This window comes from Callospermophilus lateralis, chromosome 4, assembly GCF_048772815.1.
Source record: "Callospermophilus lateralis isolate mCalLat2 chromosome 4, mCalLat2.hap1, whole genome shotgun sequence".
Taxonomy (NCBI): Eukaryota; Metazoa; Chordata; class Mammalia; order Rodentia; family Sciuridae; genus Callospermophilus; species Callospermophilus lateralis.
The window spans coordinates 80,988,701-81,007,252 of record NC_135308.1 but is presented as its reverse complement, the minus strand read 5'-3'; the positions used below and the strand labels follow the sequence as shown (position 1 = coordinate 81,007,252).

The 18,552-nt window shown below is 36.4% G+C and overlaps 1 protein-coding gene across 1 annotated transcript in view; it reads left to right on the top strand.

Moving 5' to 3' along the window:
* Positions 1-18,552, top strand: part of Dusp16 (dual specificity phosphatase 16) — a 93,973-nt gene that overhangs the window by 42,570 nt on the left and 32,851 nt on the right. Inside the window, exons 2-3 of the mRNA XM_076854135.1 lie at positions 3,215-3,807; positions 4,842-4,980. Of these exons, the coding sequence (XP_076710250.1) occupies positions 3,580-3,807; positions 4,842-4,980 (367 nt within the window). The 5' untranslated portion in view covers positions 3,215-3,579. The remainder of the gene's footprint in view (positions 1-3,214; positions 3,808-4,841; positions 4,981-18,552) is intronic.

The window sequence follows — 18,552 nt, the reverse complement described above, 5'->3', positions numbered from 1 at the left end:
GTGAGATGGTATCTTAGGGTGGTTTTGATTTGCATTTCTCTGATTGCTAGAGATGGTGAGCATTTTGAAAATATATTCATTTTTCATTTAAATATATTGAAGTTTCAACAAATTTCTAACAAATATAACGGACACAAACTGTACATATGCATGTTACATACATATTTTAGACTTTATTTTTCTGATCTATGACTGTTAAAAATGGGAATAAATTAGTTATAGCTTTAACAATTGGCTAAGTAAATGCAAAACCTGTTTGCCCTGGATTTTGTTATGTGTATGTTGGGTTTTTATGATTCAGTCTAAGAATCTACGAACTTCTTGTAGAAATTTTGGTTAAGGTTTGCTTGGTGATGTTGCAAATGTTTTCTTGTCATCTTTTAAATTCCACTTGGTGCAAAAGATTTTGAAAGCAAAACGGTCACAGACAGGTCTCTGATCTTGGAGTACTGACATTCTTCAGGTAAATGGAGAAAAATTTTAGAGCTGTAACCAAGGATGAGTATATTTTGTTTATTTAGTTGTAGTTGGACATAATACCTTTATTTTTTTATGTGGTGCTGAGGATCAGACCCAGGGCCTCGCATGTGCTAGGCGAGTGCTCTACCGCTGAGCCACAACCCCAGCCCCTTAACCAGAATTCTTAATAAACAAGGTTAAGGCCATTGTTACCTCATCCTCCACAAACCCTTGGCAGGCTGTGCCTCTTGCATAATTAATTTAGGACTACAGAAAATCAGACATTGGCCATGAAGGTGTATTAGGAGGGCTCCAGCTGGCCTCAGCACAACACTTGAAAGCATGTAACTTAATTCTCACTTCACTTTGAATCCTTTGCTTCAGTTATGTCCTCATCTTAGAGTCAATTTGTGTCTGTCACTGCTGCCTGGTTGTCTGGGGAGGAATGATCATTTTCTGCTCTGCATAACTGCCTGCAGAAGGGAGCAATGATGATAGTTTCCCAATCCAACTTTTGCATGTTTTCTGTTTCTCTCTCCTTTTGTTCCTTGATCCGCTAACCTAGATCACTGCTTTGTCCCATCCGGATTTTATCATTGAGAGGAGCCAATCAGACCCAGAGACTCAGTGCCATTGTTGGAATCAACTTGCTCTTTTTCTCAGATTTCTACTTTCTGTGCCACCCAGGCACCCTTGTGGACAAGTCAAGTTATTCTTTCCCAGTCCAGTTCCATTATGGGATCAGGCACTTAGGGAAAAACTGGGTAACCCAGTAGCAGAAGTCCTGATTTGGGAGTCAGACAATCTGAGTATAGGACCTTACTTTGCAGAGAATGGTGTCACCGAGCAATCAGGACTTGACAGATGCTTGGTAGGTGCTTTGTGAAAGTTTATTATTTGATTGGCCAGGGCTTAATTATCAAATTCTCTGCTCTAGTTTTTTCCCTTGAAATTAGAGATGACTATGTACCTCATTGATATAAAGCTATACTAAAACTAAATTCATTAGTGTAATGAAATTTGTTTCCTGGAAGACAAGACATAGACACATTTTATATTAAATACAGCTGATTTGTAAAATGAGTGTATAAGAAGATTTCTCAGGTGCCTTCAACTCCCATCTGTCAGGCTTTGTGAGAGAGGTTGCAGCTGCACTGTAGCAGGGTAAAATTATTTCTGGTTTTATTTGCTGTGTGATACCTTTTTAAAATTCCAGATGTAAGCCAGCTTTGTTTACCAGTGCATTTAGAACATTTTCCTCTCCCTTTTCTATTTGATGTGTAGTTGTTTTTTTTACCTATAAATTTTAAATAAATTAGATAATTTTGTCCTCAGAACAATTTTTTTTTTTTTTTTTTGGTGAGGAAACAAGGCCACTATTACATCTGTATTTTGTAGGTGAGGAAAATGGTTTAGATAGGTTATATTATTTGTTCAAAGTTGCATAACCAGTAAATGGCAAGGGCACTTCTCAAATTTGTAAGTATAAAATAAGAAAATATGACCCAAAGAAGTTTGAAGACTCTGTCATCCTGATATGAAATCAGTTAATCAGATATTTATTTAGAGTCTTAAATTGTTTTTGGAACAAGGAGGGTTTTACTGTAATATCATAAATGGATCACCTTAGATTTATAGCACAGTGGAAATAAGAAATGTAATACCAAATCTTTGCCATCAATTAGTTTATCCTTTGATGGTTGAATGTCAACAGTAGACACAGTTTAATGTGGCAGATGATTTCTTATAAGCAGAGATGGATCAAGGGAAATAGGAATCAGAGAATATTGAAGGTCAGGGTCAGGTCCAAATCATGGGCACCAAACTCCAATAAATGTTAATCAGGAAATGATTGACTACAGGCATTTGGTAAGAACAGGGGAGGCACTGGGTCCATCTTTAAAGGTTCTATTTGTTTGGGTAGCTGACTTAGAGTACCTGGTTAATGAATAAAATTTTCTAAGGCTGGAAGTCATTGATTCTCTTGAGGATGAGGCACAAGAAGGTGAAGGGTAAGCTTACACAGATCAAGGAACTCTGGGTCTAGTTCAGCTCACAGGAAAGAGACAGACCAGGATCATAACTTCGAGACTGCCTCCAGTGGAGCTGGGTGCATCACAAGTCCCCAGCAGTTGGTTCCACAGTTGCTATAACAAGCATTTCAATGTTTTTTGTCCTTCTTCCTTAAAAGGTAGCTGAAATACAATTAACCAACCTCCTATTTTCCTCTCTTCTCTAGGGGTTGCTTTTTGCAGCCTGTAGTTTGTGCACAAGCACACCCCCCTACTACCACCACTCATCACAGTAATTCTTAAGTTATCAGAAAAGATTTTTTTGTCTTGATAATATGGAATTGCTAACTTAGTCCTAGGCTGTTGTATGTGCTCTTTTCAAGAAATAGATAAATAAAATGGAAGAAACCCAGTTGAACTAATAATACTTCAAGCTGTTCTTTATAATTCTTTAATTTTATACAAGTCATTTATTTCTGGTCTCCAGGTGATTCCAATTCGTGAATATTCATGTTTTCTTGAAGTTTTTCCATTTTGAGGTAAAGTTCAATTATCACTAGCATGTTTTTTTCTCAAAACCATACCTATCCTTTTTGTTCAAATAAAATAGCACACTAATGATGGATTTAGATTAATGGAGTAAATATTATGAATCATATACCCTCTCTACTCTGATGTTTTTTTCTTTTTTTTTTTTTTTCCTGACTCCATGTTTTGTTTTCTTTCTTCCTTCCTTCGTGTAGGCTGTCAGTCCAGTGTAAAGCTGTTGGAGCGAGGGAGCAAAGGTAAAGAATGATGTAATGCACTGGCTGCCCCAAAGCATCTTTTGTTGTGGAATGGTTATTCCAGTCATCTCTCGATGAATCAAATGTGAGGGGCTGCTTTGTGGAAGGAGTCCTTTGCAAGAGCACATCAACGGGAAAGAGAAAGAGACATTCAGTTGGAGGGCTCTTGCTGAAAATGGGTTTAACTCTCCTTTTGCCAGTCACCACCAGCCTGACCTCATACATTTTTAGTACAATGGAGTGGCTGAGCCTTTGAGCACACCACCATTACATCATCGTGGCAAATTAAAGAAGGAGGTGGAAAAAGAAGACTTATTGTTGTCATGGCCCATGAGATGATTGGAACTCAAATTGTTACTGAGAGGTTGGTGGCTCTGCTGGAAAGTGGAACGGAAAAAGTGCTGCTAATTGATAGCCGGCCATTTGTAGAATACAATACATCCCACATTTTGGAAGCCATTAATATCAACTGCTCCAAGCTTATGAAGCGAAGGTTGCAACAGGACAAAGTGTTAATTACAGAACTTATCCAGCATTCAGCGAAACATAAGGTAAAGACTCTTTTTTTGCCTTTTTAAAATAAATGGACATACTACTGGGGAATAATTGTTAATTGAAGCTTCTTTTTAAGTGGAGAAAGTAATTTGAAGAAGTTTTGGTTGAATAATTTGCAGTTGAATTGTTAAATTTAAGAATATTTAAACTACACAGAAGAGTTAACTTTCTCTAATTTGGACAGGTGTTATGTTTCCCTATTAATGCTTGCTGAAATTGTTTTCTCAATTTAAACTTTTTTGTACTGACTACAAATTCATTGAAAAGTAAGTTGTTTTTTTCAAGTGCTTTAGAAAAAAGTAGGAACTAATTATTAGAGGTGCTTTTTTATATTTGATAACATTTACCTGTGATATTGGTCAAGACTTAGGGGTATTATGTTTGGGGAAGTTATTCCTGAAATACTGAAATGTCATCAATGTGATAGGGAAGGCTATTTATTTTCTTCAAGGATAAAAAATGAGCTTAGCTTTTAATTTTAACAAACAGCTGATTTCATGGTTGTGATGTAGGAACGATTTAAAAATATTTCTTTAGGTCAAGGGTTACTATTTTTTATTTTGCATATTATTTGTTTTTTTAACTTTACTATTTTATAGTGTCAAGGATTTAAAACCAAGGAGTTTGGGGCACATCTACATAAAAATAGCATCAATTTTTTGCCTTTTAAAAGTTGATTTTTTGGGGGCTGGGATTGTGGCTCAGTGGCAGAGTGCTCACCTAGCACGTGTGAGGCTCTGGGTTCGATCCTTAGCACCACATAAAATAAATAAATAAATAAAATAAAGATATTGTGTCCAACTAAGAAATAAATAATTTTTTAAAAAGTTGATTTTTACAAACATTTAAATCATTTGTGTCCTAACTTTATTTAATATATTGACTGCATCTCATTTTTAAAAATTATTAATTGAAAACAGTATCATTTATTTGATTCAGCACCAGTAAATGTGAGATCCTATTCTGCCAGGGGTTTATGAGATTGTTTTTCTAGCCTTCTTTCCTAACAAGCCTTCTGTTTGCATTTCAGGTTGACATTGATTGCAGTCAGAAGGTGGTAGTTTATGATCAGAGTTCCCAAGATGTTGCTTCTCTATCATCAGACTGCTTTCTCACTGTACTTCTGGGTAAACTGGAGAAGAGCTTCACCTCTGTTCACCTGCTTGCAGGTAAGGCTATGATAACAATGAAAAGGACTTGGAAATTCATTGAACTGTATGAGTAAACAGTATTCACAGCTCAAAGTACAACTGTGGTGTATAGAATGATTTATAGCTTTTGATTGTTGTAACAGTTCCACTTAACTTGAATACTGTCATTCCACATTGGGCAATGTACTTTTAAACTAGCTGAAATGCCTTTTTAAAAAAAATTTCTTAGTTATAGGTGGACACAATATCTTTATTCTATCTTATTTTATTTTTTTAATGTGGTGCTGAGGATCGAACCCAGTGTCTCATGCATGCTAGGCGAGCATTCTAACTCTGAGCCACAACCCCAGCCCTGAAATGCCTTTTCATTGAGTGTTTAAGTGCCACATAGATCACTGTGCCCATATGGACAGTTCAGAGCCAGTTGCTTCTGTCTGGAGATTTTTTCATTCACCTGTGATATAAGAACAATAATCTACATCTCAGATCTTGTCATTAGTGTCCACCCCTGTGGCAATAGCCAAACCAATATTACTGTGTCAGACTTATTAAAAGTAGATTTTTTTCTTGATATTAGGGAAATAGGAGAGAATATATACAGAATATATCTTTTAATTATTAGGGGGACTGTTTTAAACCTTATTTACATCTGTATTTTTATTTTGTTTTTATAATTGGCAAAAAATTCAGTAAATGCTAAGCAAACAGCTATTTTATAAAAAAACATCGGAAACCAAATATTTTATAATGTCCTGAGGGAGAGCAGTGTGGTAGTTCCATCTCATAGAATTCCAAAGCAGACTGTTCTTTTTCTTGTTTCCCCTGTTCTGTGGACCTTACTGAAGTCCGTTCTTTCACTTCACTCACTCATGGAGTGGGAAGTAGTTTGCCAATGCACAGTGCCTTGCCATAAAGCTGCTGCCAGGCAAATTCAGCCACAGTGATGGCAGGAGTTGTTGGTGTGTTAACACTTTTTAATGGCAGATTCAAATAAGATTTCTATGTCTCCAGTTGTTTCTCATAAGCTTTTGTTTCGGTTCTCTAAGAACAAGGATAGTTTTTTCAGTTCTCAGATTATCTATAGCTGTACTTTTAATTTATGTTGTGATTCTGTTTAATCTCTGAGTATCCTTAAGTGAAGTTTGCTTCTTATAAAATATAGTTTATAGAATTTTGTGAAGGAGAATAATAATATTAGATCCTTCCTCTTTCTCTCTTTTTTAGATAGCATTCCTTTATTTTTATGTGGTGCTGAGGATCGAACCCAGTGCTTCACACATCCTAAGCAAGCACTCTCACTCTGTCACAGCCCCAGCCCCAGCCCTAGATCCTGTCCATCTGGACAGGCAATTTTTTTGGTGCTGAGGTTTGAACCCAGGGTGTTGCTCATGCTAAGCATGTGCTTTATGAGCTACCTTCTCAGCCTGATAGAAGCTCTTTTAATGGAGTGTAAGTGTGTTAAATATGACAACTGTTAGTTCCACTAAACCCTTTTGACAAGTTTACTCATTCATTTCATGCTTTTTTAAACACTGTGTGGGATTTTACTTTGGAATTTGTGAGACCAGGGTTTTTCCTAAGGTATTGCCTAAATGTGCTTCATTCTACCCCATTGGTATCATTATGAGATACCTTTTCCTTATGGGAGGTTCTGACGTGACAGCTTAGCCAGGCAGCACCCTGCAGAGGAGTGAGCTCATGTTGAGTTTCTAGGACAGGTGTCATAACTTCTCATATGCCCTTTACTTCCTTTACCAAAGAGCATTCTTTTATTTTCTGGGACAGTTCTTATCATTTATGTGTAGCTTTGATTGGGCAATAAGGAAGAACAAGGATGTAGTTTGATTAGTTTAATCAACTCTAAGGACACATGATATGACATGACTGAGCCAGGACACCCTGGTATCCCCATTTAATGCAGGAAATATTTTCTAGGCCTAAACAGATTCACTGAGATAACTTCAAGAACCACATTGACTGTATTGTCAGTCCCATACCCCCATCCACATCTGTGGAATCTTGTATTTCTTTTAGAAGATCATTTCTAGTTCTAAATTACCTTATTTGGGATTTTCTAAGCAGTCAGGTCTCTTTTGGCACCTAAGAGAAGGGTTCTGGATGGTTAAAAGCTTCCCCATCTAGCCGAAAGCCTCTGACCAATGGGAATTCTCTTGGTGAGTCAATCTACTGCTCAGAGTAGATAGAAAAATTGGACAAAATAAAAAACAATGTTTGGGAAGGTGGGACCATCAATTCTTGGGAACCTGTTTTTGTTTTTTGGCCAAGGTCCAACTGCTCAGAGAACATGCCAGGAATGTGAGACACAGGACATATTGATAAAAGTTTCTTAAATGTTTTGCTTGGAGAGAAATATGAGTGTGGTAAAGCATGCTAGTTTCTCACAGGGGCTACTATAAGTTATAAGGTCACTGGAGATGATTTTCATGTTGAGATGATTTTCATAGGGGCATTATTAGCTGCCCCTATGGCTTCAGGCAGTTAGATTTTATCAACCTTGTATCGATATGATAGTTGGAAGACAACATTGTTTCTTAGAGTAATTTTTCCATCAATTTAGAACTTTTGGTCACCTTGAAAAGAAGGAATGCATGAGCTATGTGAGATGGCTTTTATGGTCATTAGATATAGAAGTGAAGAGTTTGTGGCCTGAGATCTACTCATGCCCTTAGGGCTTTCTTACTAGTACAGAGAAGGGGAACAAGCAAACTCTTTAAGAAATTGAAAATAGCCTGTTTTTAAAAAAACATTTTTATTAGTTATTAATGGACCTTTACTTATTTATTGGCTTGTATGTGGTACTGAGAATCAAACCCAGTGCCTCATACATGCTAGGCAGGCACTCTACCGCTTAGCCACAACTCCAGCCTGAAAATAGCCTCTTAGTGACCTCTGTGTCCCTCAAACAAGAGGAGACACAGACTTACCTTCAGGACATAAAAAGTGAAGGCTTACTGAAGGAAAGGTCATGGATACATGAAAGCTCTACTGGACTGCAGTGGGCTTAGTTTTGTATGGAACAGACCTTATTATCTTCATATAACCCTCAAGGCCTAGCACTTTTGTATGTTTTCAATAAATATTTGACATGTAGATTAGCTTATATGCAGATTTTATGAATTTCACAGTATATATATATATATACACACACATATATATATTTGTATATATATACACACATATATGTGTATATATATTTCACAGTATATATGTATATCAAGTCATTACATTGTATACCTTAAATAAATATAATATTTTACTTGTGAAACCTCAAGAAAACTTGGGGAGGGGGGACAGATGCTATTTTGCTCATGGGTTGCCACATATTTGCTACCTCTGCTTCTAAGTCTCATTTTGTGTAATGTTGTACAGAGTGGATCATCTTTTCTCCAATTGCTACCTTCCAGTGTGGTAAGCCAGTGTATGTCATTTGCCAGCTACCTATGGCTAAGGCACAAGGCCCAAGACTGTCCTTTGAAAAAAAAAATGGACTGCAGAACTGACTAGTATAGTTTCTTGCTTCTTCATCCTGATGTTTTGCACAAGCCAAACAAAAGTACTCTAGATGACAACAATAACATCAGTCTTCCCTTATCCCCCAATTGTGTTGTGTGTGTTCCAGAGAAATACCAGTTCCCGGCATATTCTGCCTTTTTACTCAGTCTCCTGGTATTTGATGGGTACTTCTACAGTTGGGCTCTAAACTTGGCTTTAGGAAATGGGAATAATAGAAAAGTGAAAGGCTTGCCCCTGCTCTTGAGAGTCTAGTGATTAATTTGAAGAAACACAGTCATGGTAAATTGGATGAAATAAAGGGAAACATATGATCTGTGCTAAAATTGCATGATATAGTTAGTGATAAGGGATGGTTCAGTGTAGTCTGCAGAAGCTGAGGAAAGCTTGATTAAGGCAATGGAATTTTAATTGAACCAGGAAAGATGAGTAAGATTTTGAGTGGGGAAGGGATCCTTGGCATTCTGAAGCGGGGGAAAGCATGATTAGAAATTTCAGGAATGAACATATATTTGAGGGGGTTCTCCATTAAGAAACCAGAGTAGTTTTTTTTGTAAAAAGTAGAGAAGAACTGAGACAAATTACTAGATCACCAGATCTTTCCTTTGACTGCTAGGGTCTGAGAAGTCTTCCTCTTCTACCAACTAAGGCCAATATTGTATCTACCCAGACTGCCCTAGGAACTTTTAACTGGTTTTCTCACATCTTCTATGTTGCCACCTTCCAGTTCATTGTTCACACTATGCCAAAGTGATATTTTTACTTTTTATTTTATAGGGCTTTTAAAAAATATATCTTATTGTGTTGGGGTGCTGGGGATTGAATCACAGCCTCAAGCATGCTAGGCAAATGCTGGATCACTGAAGTATTTCCCCAGTCCTATTTTATATTTTTCAAGTATTCCAGTATAATGTGCATTAGTTCTCTTAATTATAAAATCTCCACTAACTCTCAAGGCCCTGCTGATTTCTGCCTACCTATCTAACTTCCTGTAATGCCACTTTGCATTCTCAGTTGTTTCTCTGTTTGAGCTTGTTTGTCCCAACTGTTATAAACCTGCATCAGTGAGCTTTATTGCTCCTCACAGAGGCTCTCTCCTTTGCCGAGGGTTTTCTTCTTCTCTTATCTCTTAGATTTAGTGCAGTTGTTAAGCCTTGCCTAGCTACTAGGCAAAGTTGGTTTCCATTCTCCTTTGGGCACCTATGATAATTAGTTAACTATTCATCTAATGAATTGGTTAAAATTTGTCCCACTAAACTGGGGGCCTTTATCTTGGTCAACACTGTCCTTATTACCTAGAACTGTGTCCAGGTCACAGTAGGTGATCATTAAATGCTTTCTGAACTTACATGTTGAATTTCAGTGGTTTCTAGGGTTTGGTTGACTGAACAGGTATTCCTTTTCTTCCTGTACTGCTCTATGAAATCTTCTCTAAAACTGCAGTTGGCCAAAGAGGAGGACTACTGATGATTAGAATACACAGCAGTGGTCTTACAGGAGAGCCTTCTTAAGGACAGATTAGAAATCTTTGAGCTTTACATAGAAAGATCTGAGAAATGACTTGAATAGTTTCTCAGAGATAGTTCACAGGTTAGATTTGTGTGTGTGTGTGTGTGTGTGGTGGTGCTGCTGTTGAACCCAGGACCCTGTGCTTGCAAGGCAAGTACTCTAGCCGCTGAGCTATATCTCCAGCCTGCAGATTTGATTCTTGAGTCATTCTCCAGAGACCAGGTTATATTCCCTTTTCCTCTAGATTTAGAATTACCCTTATTGATAATCTTATTTAATTATACTCTTCACTGATCACAAGTCATGTCCAGCAGCGGCTTTATCCTCATCAAGGGTTTAACTGCAGTTGGTATCTCATTGGTTTCCTAAGGGATATGCCCTGATTTCCAGAGCCATAGAGGTATTGACTGCACTCTATACAATATATGGAATCATGGGCTACTTCGTAGCATCAGAGAAATTTTTCTTTTTTTCATTTAGCCATTCCTTTTTTTTATTTAATTGATTTCTTTTTTTTAACCACACGACAGTGGAATGCATTACAATTCTTATTACACATATAGAGCACAATTTTTCATATCTCTCTATATAAAGTAGGTTGACACCCAATTCATGTCTTCATACATGTATTTTGGATGATGATGTCTATCACATTCCACCATCCTTGATAATTCCCTGCCTCTTCCCTTTCCCTTCCACCCCCTTCCCTGTCTAGAATTCATCTATTCCTCCTGTGCTCCCCCTCCTTACCCCACTATGAGTCAGCCTCGTTATATCAGAGAAAACATTTGGCATTTGTTTTTTGGGATTGGCTAACTTCACTTAGCATCATCTTTTCCAACGCCATCCATTTACCTGCAAGTGCCATGATTTTATTCTCTTTTATTGCTGAGTAATATTCTATCATGTTTATATGCCACATTTTTTTTCTATCCATTCATCCACTGAAGGGCATCTAGGTTGGCTCCACAGTTTAGCTATTGTGAATTGTGCTGCTATAAACATTGATGTGGCTGTGTCTCTGTAGTATGCTCTTTTTAAGTCTTTTGGGTATAGTCTGAGGAGAGGGATAGCTGCATCAAATGGTGGTTCCATTTCCAGATTTCCAAGGAATCTCCATACTGCTTTTTTTTGTTTCCATATTTTTTTATAGTTGTACATAATGATGGGATTTTTTTGGTTCCATATTTGCACATGCACATGGTATAACAATATAATTTGTCCAATATCATTCCCCAATATTTCTCCTTTCCCTCCATTTCTCCTTTCCTTTTCTCTAGTCTACTGATCTCCCCTTCAATTTTGATGAGATCCCCTCCACCTTTCTTTTCCTTTTTCCTCTCTAGCTTCCACACATGAGAGAAAACATGACCCTTGACCACCTGAGTTATTCTGCTTAACATTATGTTCTCAAGTTTCATCCATTTTACTACAAATGACATATTTCATTTTTCTTTATGGCTGAAAAAAAACTTCATGTGTGTATATACCACATTTTCTTTACCAGTTCATCCGTTGATGGACACCTAGGCTGATTCCAGAGTTTGACTCTTGTGAATTGTGCTGCTGTAAACATGGATATGCATGTGTTATTATAGTATGATGACTTTTTAATATACCAAGGAATGGTACAGCTGGGTCATATGGTGGTTCCATTCTTAGTCTTTTGAGAAACCTCCATATTGATTTCCATAGTGGTTGTACTAATTTACTTTTCCACCAACAGTGTAAGAGGGTTCCTTTTTCTTCACATCCTCTCCAGCATTTATTTACTCTTCTATTATTTATGGCTGCCATCATCAGAGAAAATTTTCTTGTTCCATCTTTTATGTAAAGTGTTCTGGATATGACAAGAAGTGCATAAAGAATTCAGTGTTGCTTTTGGATGACCAAAATGGCATTCGCCATTTCTACCTCTTTTCCCTATAATAGTAGAAAATTGTCTTTCTTGACCTGCACCTCCTCTCTTACCTTGTGTGAGTCTTCTGGAGCATTTTAGTCTAGGAATAGGAAGCAGATTGTATGCCCCACCATCACCACCCATGCCAATATAACTTTTGGCTTTGATTGGTGTCAGGAAATCCTTTGACCACTAAAAACACCCAAGATTTATATCCATCAACAGCTATTCATTGTAACAAGGAAGGATTCAATAAACATTTATTGAATTTTAATTACATGCCAGGCACTATGCTGAATACTAAAGTGATTTCAAAGGAGTATAAGTCATAATTCTTATCCACAAGCAGTTCACAAAGCAGTCACCAAATGATTTGTATAAATTTTATAGAACTTCTTAGACAACAAGACCATATCTAGATACAATGATCAGGGAAGCTATATAGATTTTGTTATTGCAGTAGAATAGAGTAGAAATTTATCAGCTTTTCACATAGTAAGGAAAGACTGTATTGTGAAACTTTTGGTAGTATGTGTTCTGAGGGTTTTCATCTAAAATGTATTTTACTGGTCATGGTAAAAAACTTTAGAGTATACTACTGTGTAGGAACAGTATAACTTGTGCTTGACTATGAATTGGAAGGAAATATAAAATGAATTGGGAAGAATAGAAATTCAGTAGATTAGATAAAGAGGAATGAAGAAAAGAGAGTGGAAAGTAGGAAAGGAAAGGCAGTCGAATGAATCTGACATAATTTTCCTGTGTACATATATGAATACACCACAGTGAATTCTAGTGTGTATATCATATAGAATGGGGTTCTAATTAGAATAAGATATATTCTGTGCTTGTATAATTATATCAAAATGGATTCTACTGTCATGTATAACTAACAAGAACCAATGAAAAAATGAATTGGAATGACTGAATTGTCAAAGACCCAGAGATGAAAAAGCACAAGTCTGTTAAGTAAATGAGGGGTTGATGGTAGGGGAAATTAGACTGGACACTTGATTGGGATTAGATTGTCAGGCTAAGAATTTTAGATTCTATTTTGTAGATATTTGGAAGCAGAGAATAGCATCAAACATTTTTAAAAAATGTTTGTTTATTTTTTTAGTACCAGGGATTGATCCCAGGGGCCCTTTACCACTGAGTTATTTAGAGACAGGGTATCACTAAGTTATTTAGGGCATTGCCAAGGAACTGAGGCTGGCTTTGAACATCCTGCTTTAGCTTTCCAAGCTTCTGGGATCATAGGTGGGCACCACTGAGCCTGGATCAAAATATTATTTTTGAATACTAAATCTGGCAACAGGTTGGAAAGGAATTGGAAAAGAGGACGTGGATTCAGGAGAGCTGCTGAAATTTATCCAAGCATGAGCAATGAAGGTATTGGACTGGCACTGTGGTAGGAGACTGCAAGGCAGGGACAGAGAGAAGAGCTATCATACTGGTGTGTTGACATTCCAAGTAAATACTGCTGAGATGCCTAGGGAATGCTGGTAACACCAACAGGAATGCAGAAAGAGAGAGGGAGATTTTGGCTTTTAATTTAGTTTAAGGTATCAGTAAGTCCTTAACTAGAAATGACCAGAGAGGATTGAAATGTTAGATGGGAGTTTGGATAGTAAGCCCCAAAATAAGAACTAGGCATGCTTGGTTTTCAGGTGAAATGTTCTCCTTAACAACTTCCTTCTATGCTGATGGAAGTAGAGTCCTCCTAAGTCCATCCTTCTCAGGAAGTTCCAGAATACGGTTCACTTGTCGTCACATCTTAAATGTCACTGGGGGACCAGTCAGAGTTGTTGCTTCTGCAAATCTGGCTTTTCTACTTAGAGAGTTTGTTAATATTATTTAACCAAGTGGTATATTATGGCTGTAATCCTTTTGATGGGTTATTCTGGTTGCACTCTTTGGAACAATCTGTTTATTTGAGGCATGTATTAAAAGTCCTGGTGGTATGCGTTTGTGTTAAGAAGGAGCTGTTTCAGGTTATGTATTGCCAGTTTGAAAGGTCAGTAAACTAGCTATCATACTGCATCTTTTGAGAACTCTTAAAACAGAATTTGGATTTTGTCAGTGCATTGATTGAGATAATATCCTGAGGGTTGGTAAAATCTGGTATTAAGAGTTATAAGAAGTTACAAGTTGCATTATTTCAGCATTTAGAGATTTTTTTTTTTTTTTTAAGAGAGAGAGAAACTTTTTTTTTTTTTTTTTTGTAGATGGACACAACACAATGCCTTTATTTTTATGTGGTGCTGAGAATTGAACCCGGGTCGCGCCCGTGCTAGGCGAGAGCTCTACTGCTGAGCCACAATCCCAGCCCATTTAGAGATTTTTTATGCTAATACTTTGAAAGTTTTTAATTCATTTGTTGTGTATGTAACAATTGTTAATTACCAAATTAGATAAAACTTCTTATTCCCCACTACCAAATGATAGAGTTGTTCAAGATAGGGTGAACATTTTTGGAGTTGTCACTTATAGAATATGTTTTATGAGATGTAGGCAACTTCTCGGGTTTCCTGAAGAGTTTTCAAAGAAATATGTGTCCATCTACTTTGCACTTGCTCTATGCTCAGTAGGTATGGGATAGTTGGAATAAGAGCTTAAATTAGGGTAGATCAGTTGTGGTTTTTTTTTTTTTTTTATGTACCAGGGATTGGACTCAGGGACCCTTAACTACTGAACCATGTCCTCCTTTATTAAATTTTGAGATAGGATCTCACTAAATTGCTCAGAGCTTCTCTAAATTGCTTAATCTGGCTTTGAACTTCCTGCCTCGGCTTCCTGAGTCCCTGGGATTATAGGCATGCACCACCATGTCTCAAAAAACCTTTAAGAGCAATAAAAATATTTTATTGTGAAACATGTTTTCACTTTTTAATATTATATGTGATTATAAAGAAACAGATTTAATTTTCAGTATGAAGAAAACTGTTCTATACTGTGAAATCATAGGGCCTATGCATATGAATTTTTAGAAAATGGTCTCCCACAAAATAGAGTTTTGTTTAAATACTATTTCTGTATATAGCCATGGAATCCATTCACATTATGGTGGTTCTCTTTAATTCTGCCTTCCAGCTTTAGACAACTCAGTCAATTGACAAAGCTCTGATGACTTGTTACCTATTGGTATGAAAGCATAAGGGAAAAGTCCTGTGTCTCTCCCGATAGGGAACTGTCTTTAAAATAATGAAATTAACATTTACCATTAGTTTGACTACAAGGATAGGGTTCTGTTTTTAAAATTTGGACTTAAGTAAATTAAGAGAATCACTAAGCTATAGTAAAGGCTACTTTTGTTAATTAGTAAATAATTCTTTCATTTAAAAAAAAATGCATAGTGATCTATAACTGATTACCTGAGTCAAAGGGAAGAGAAAAAAGGGACTTATTGGAATTGTTTAGTGGAGTTGTTATATGTATTTTATTGTTCTTGGCATATTTCTTCCCATCAAAATGGAATGGTGGTTCACAGTGGGGGTTTTTACTTGTTTGTTTCCTTTTTTGTGGTTGTTGGCAGAAAATAGTACTTAGGTTTGGAATTGTGAAAGAAGTGCCCTTGAGGAAAGAAATTTTTCTTGGACGAATAGAATAAAGTAATATGTAAAATATATATGCCTTTGGAGCTATACTAAGTATTTTGACTGTCCAAAGTAATATATTCTTATTTCTAAATATGTGTCCTTTGGTTGAATTTGTGAAGACAAGAGAAATATAGGCATTAGCACTTCAGTCTATCTGCCTTGTCCATCCAAATCTGTAGAGGCTGGAAGTGCCTGAACTTGTGTTTTTCTCCTCCTCCTTTTTTTTTTTTTTTAATAACTTTATTTATTTATTTATTTATTTATATGTGGTGCTAAGGATCGAATCCTTGCAAGGTGAGCGCTCTACCACTGAGCCACAACCCCAGCCCCTCCTCCTCTTGAACACAGACATGCTCAGGCAAGGGCAGTAGCAGACACAGCCATTCTTAAATTCAGGCCTGTGTTAGGGAAGCATGTGTGGGTTAATACCACTTCCTATTTTCTGTATTCTCAGATGAAAACAGCAGAATTTAGAGATCAGAGAAACTTGGTAATTACCGACTGGACAGGGAAAAAAATCCTTGAGTAACTTTTTAAAAATACTTGAAAACTTTTTAGGAAGCTTGTCAGTTTTTTAGTACTGCTTTTCAAATAGGAGGGTAATGAACTGGTGCTGTCTTTTTGTAATGGACTCTTTAACACAGAGTCCTTGGGGCAGTAGAGAGTTATGACAGGAGCAGACAAAGATGATGCTTTATTCTGTGTCTGTGTCAGCCGTTTGGTAACAAAGCATACACGAATTGTACTTTTCTTGTGGTATAGATCTTGTTTATAAAAGAACCTTTGAGAGGAAAAGGGACATTTTAGATATATTTCAAAATTGAGTTGCTGACAAGGCCATGGATAGTTTTTAAAGGTTCAGGCAGGAGAAATCAGGCAGTGTCTCATCTGTTGTTAATTAATGGAATGAAACTGGAGTCACTAGAGTACAACAGTGAATGAAAGGTCAGTGAATGGAAAAAACTGTCAATGAAGGAGGATATCAGCAGAGTGGAATATTGTCATAGATAAAGATCAGAGGAAATGTACTCTTTGGCTGAGGTAGTGTTTTCTGGAAGTGGCTGAGAGCCCCAGTTTGGTACATTTCAAGCCAGACTGGGCACTAAATGAATGATTTGATTTCATTGAAATTTATTAAATATTTAAAAAATTATTTGGCTATTTGTGTTTGTGATAGATATTAATTGAAAAATATTTGTAAACAAGAGGTTTCTTTTTGTTTTATGATGCATTTTACAATGTAGTATTGGTTGGCTTTTTGTTTTGAGGCCAAACAATTGTTTCTTTCTTTTATTAATTTCTATTCTCTGCATGGAATTTTTTAGCATCACACAGGCTTTTGAGATAAGTTGAAGTTAAAGTAATCTAGGATCCCTGTACTAATTAGTGATAGAGTTGAGCCTGGGATAATCAGTTTATGATTGCTGTGAAATAGTATCCCTCTGAAAACTGTTTTGTGGAGAAGCTTGAAAGCCAAGACATCTTCAGCTTCACTGCCAGCTTGCACACTGTGATCATGAACAAACCAGTGACCATATTTACATTTCAACTAGTTCATTTGTAAACTTTGTTATGACTTTCATACAAAGTATATTTCAAGTCTCTTATCTCTGGTCATGTCAGGTTTCCTTCTCTTATTTTTCCCCCGCATCAAAACTTTTGAGCCATATAGCTTTAGGGAAGCAAGGCTCTTTCATCAGTTTAGGAGAGGGCAGTTGGCTATCATTAACCTGGTACTAAGAACTGGCAGATCACAGGTGTGAAGCTGGACCCCACAGCCATCAGCAAGACTGGCTCTGCGTGCAAGGAAAGAGTTGAAATTAAACCCACAGGACTCGGAGAAGCAGACTCATATCCTAGCTCTGCTAGTTATTATGCAATGTCATTCTAAAACTCTATTTTCTTATCTGTAAATGGGAACAGTAATGGTACCTACCTCATAGGGTTATTATAAATATTGAGAAACTATACTTGTAAAGGGCTTAGAGTACTGCTTGCCACATGGCAAATGTTCAGTACATCCTATGATTACTTAAAATTATTGTAAGTATGATTACTTATAAGTTTAAAATGAAATTCAAATGGAATTTCTTTTTATTTCTCTGAAAACATTTACTGGAACATTGTTTTATTAGAATTAAATGATAGGTCATCCCATGAACTGTACTGGATCCAGAAAATAAAAAATACATATATGAAAACAGGTTTTTTTTTTTTTTTTTAGCAAAACACTACAATCATCTAATGCTGTAGAATAATTTAAAATTGTACAATCAAAATAGTGCCTATTGTTATGTTGGGTGGTATAATAAGGTAAGCAAAGAATGATGAGAATCTTTTATCATGTTATGAGAACTACCTGGGGGAAAGAAACTGCACTTTAAATAACAACTGTGTTGTATAGTTAGAGACACTGAAAAGGAACAGTAACGTAAATAAATTCTAAACAGTAGGCCTTCACATACCAGTATTGGCTGATCCCTGACGTTGGCTGATTCCTGTCTTTGAATCTATCTGTGGGTTATGCTTGTAGGTACAGAATTCTAATTGGCTACTTTTCAGTAGTTGCAATAATCCTAGTCTAGCATTTCTGTAAATGTGCATTACATTAGCAAATTAATAGATTTTTAGAGACAATTCTATAGTCAAATGAATTTGCAAAGCTTATTTGGCTTAAATAAATTTAACCAGTTTCTTTGGAGATAATTTTGGAAGACATGGTACTACCTTCTAATAAAATTTAATATGTTATTTTTAAATTTAATAGTATTATAAATATATAAATATTATAATTCAAATCTCAGTTTATGAGTTTGGACTTATGAAGTGATGAGCATTTGGACAGCAAGGGATTTTATGAAAATTTACCAATCATTTTGGTTCCTAGGTTTGAATTTGGATAGGATTATTTAGATTGGAAACCCCAGTGAAGACCTTAATTTTTTCTTTTCCCCAAAGAGGCAAGAATGCCTCCTTTGGCTACACAGATCTCTTTTTTTTTTTCCATTGAGTGGTGGCAAGATTGTATCTTCATTAAGTCATAGAGCCAAT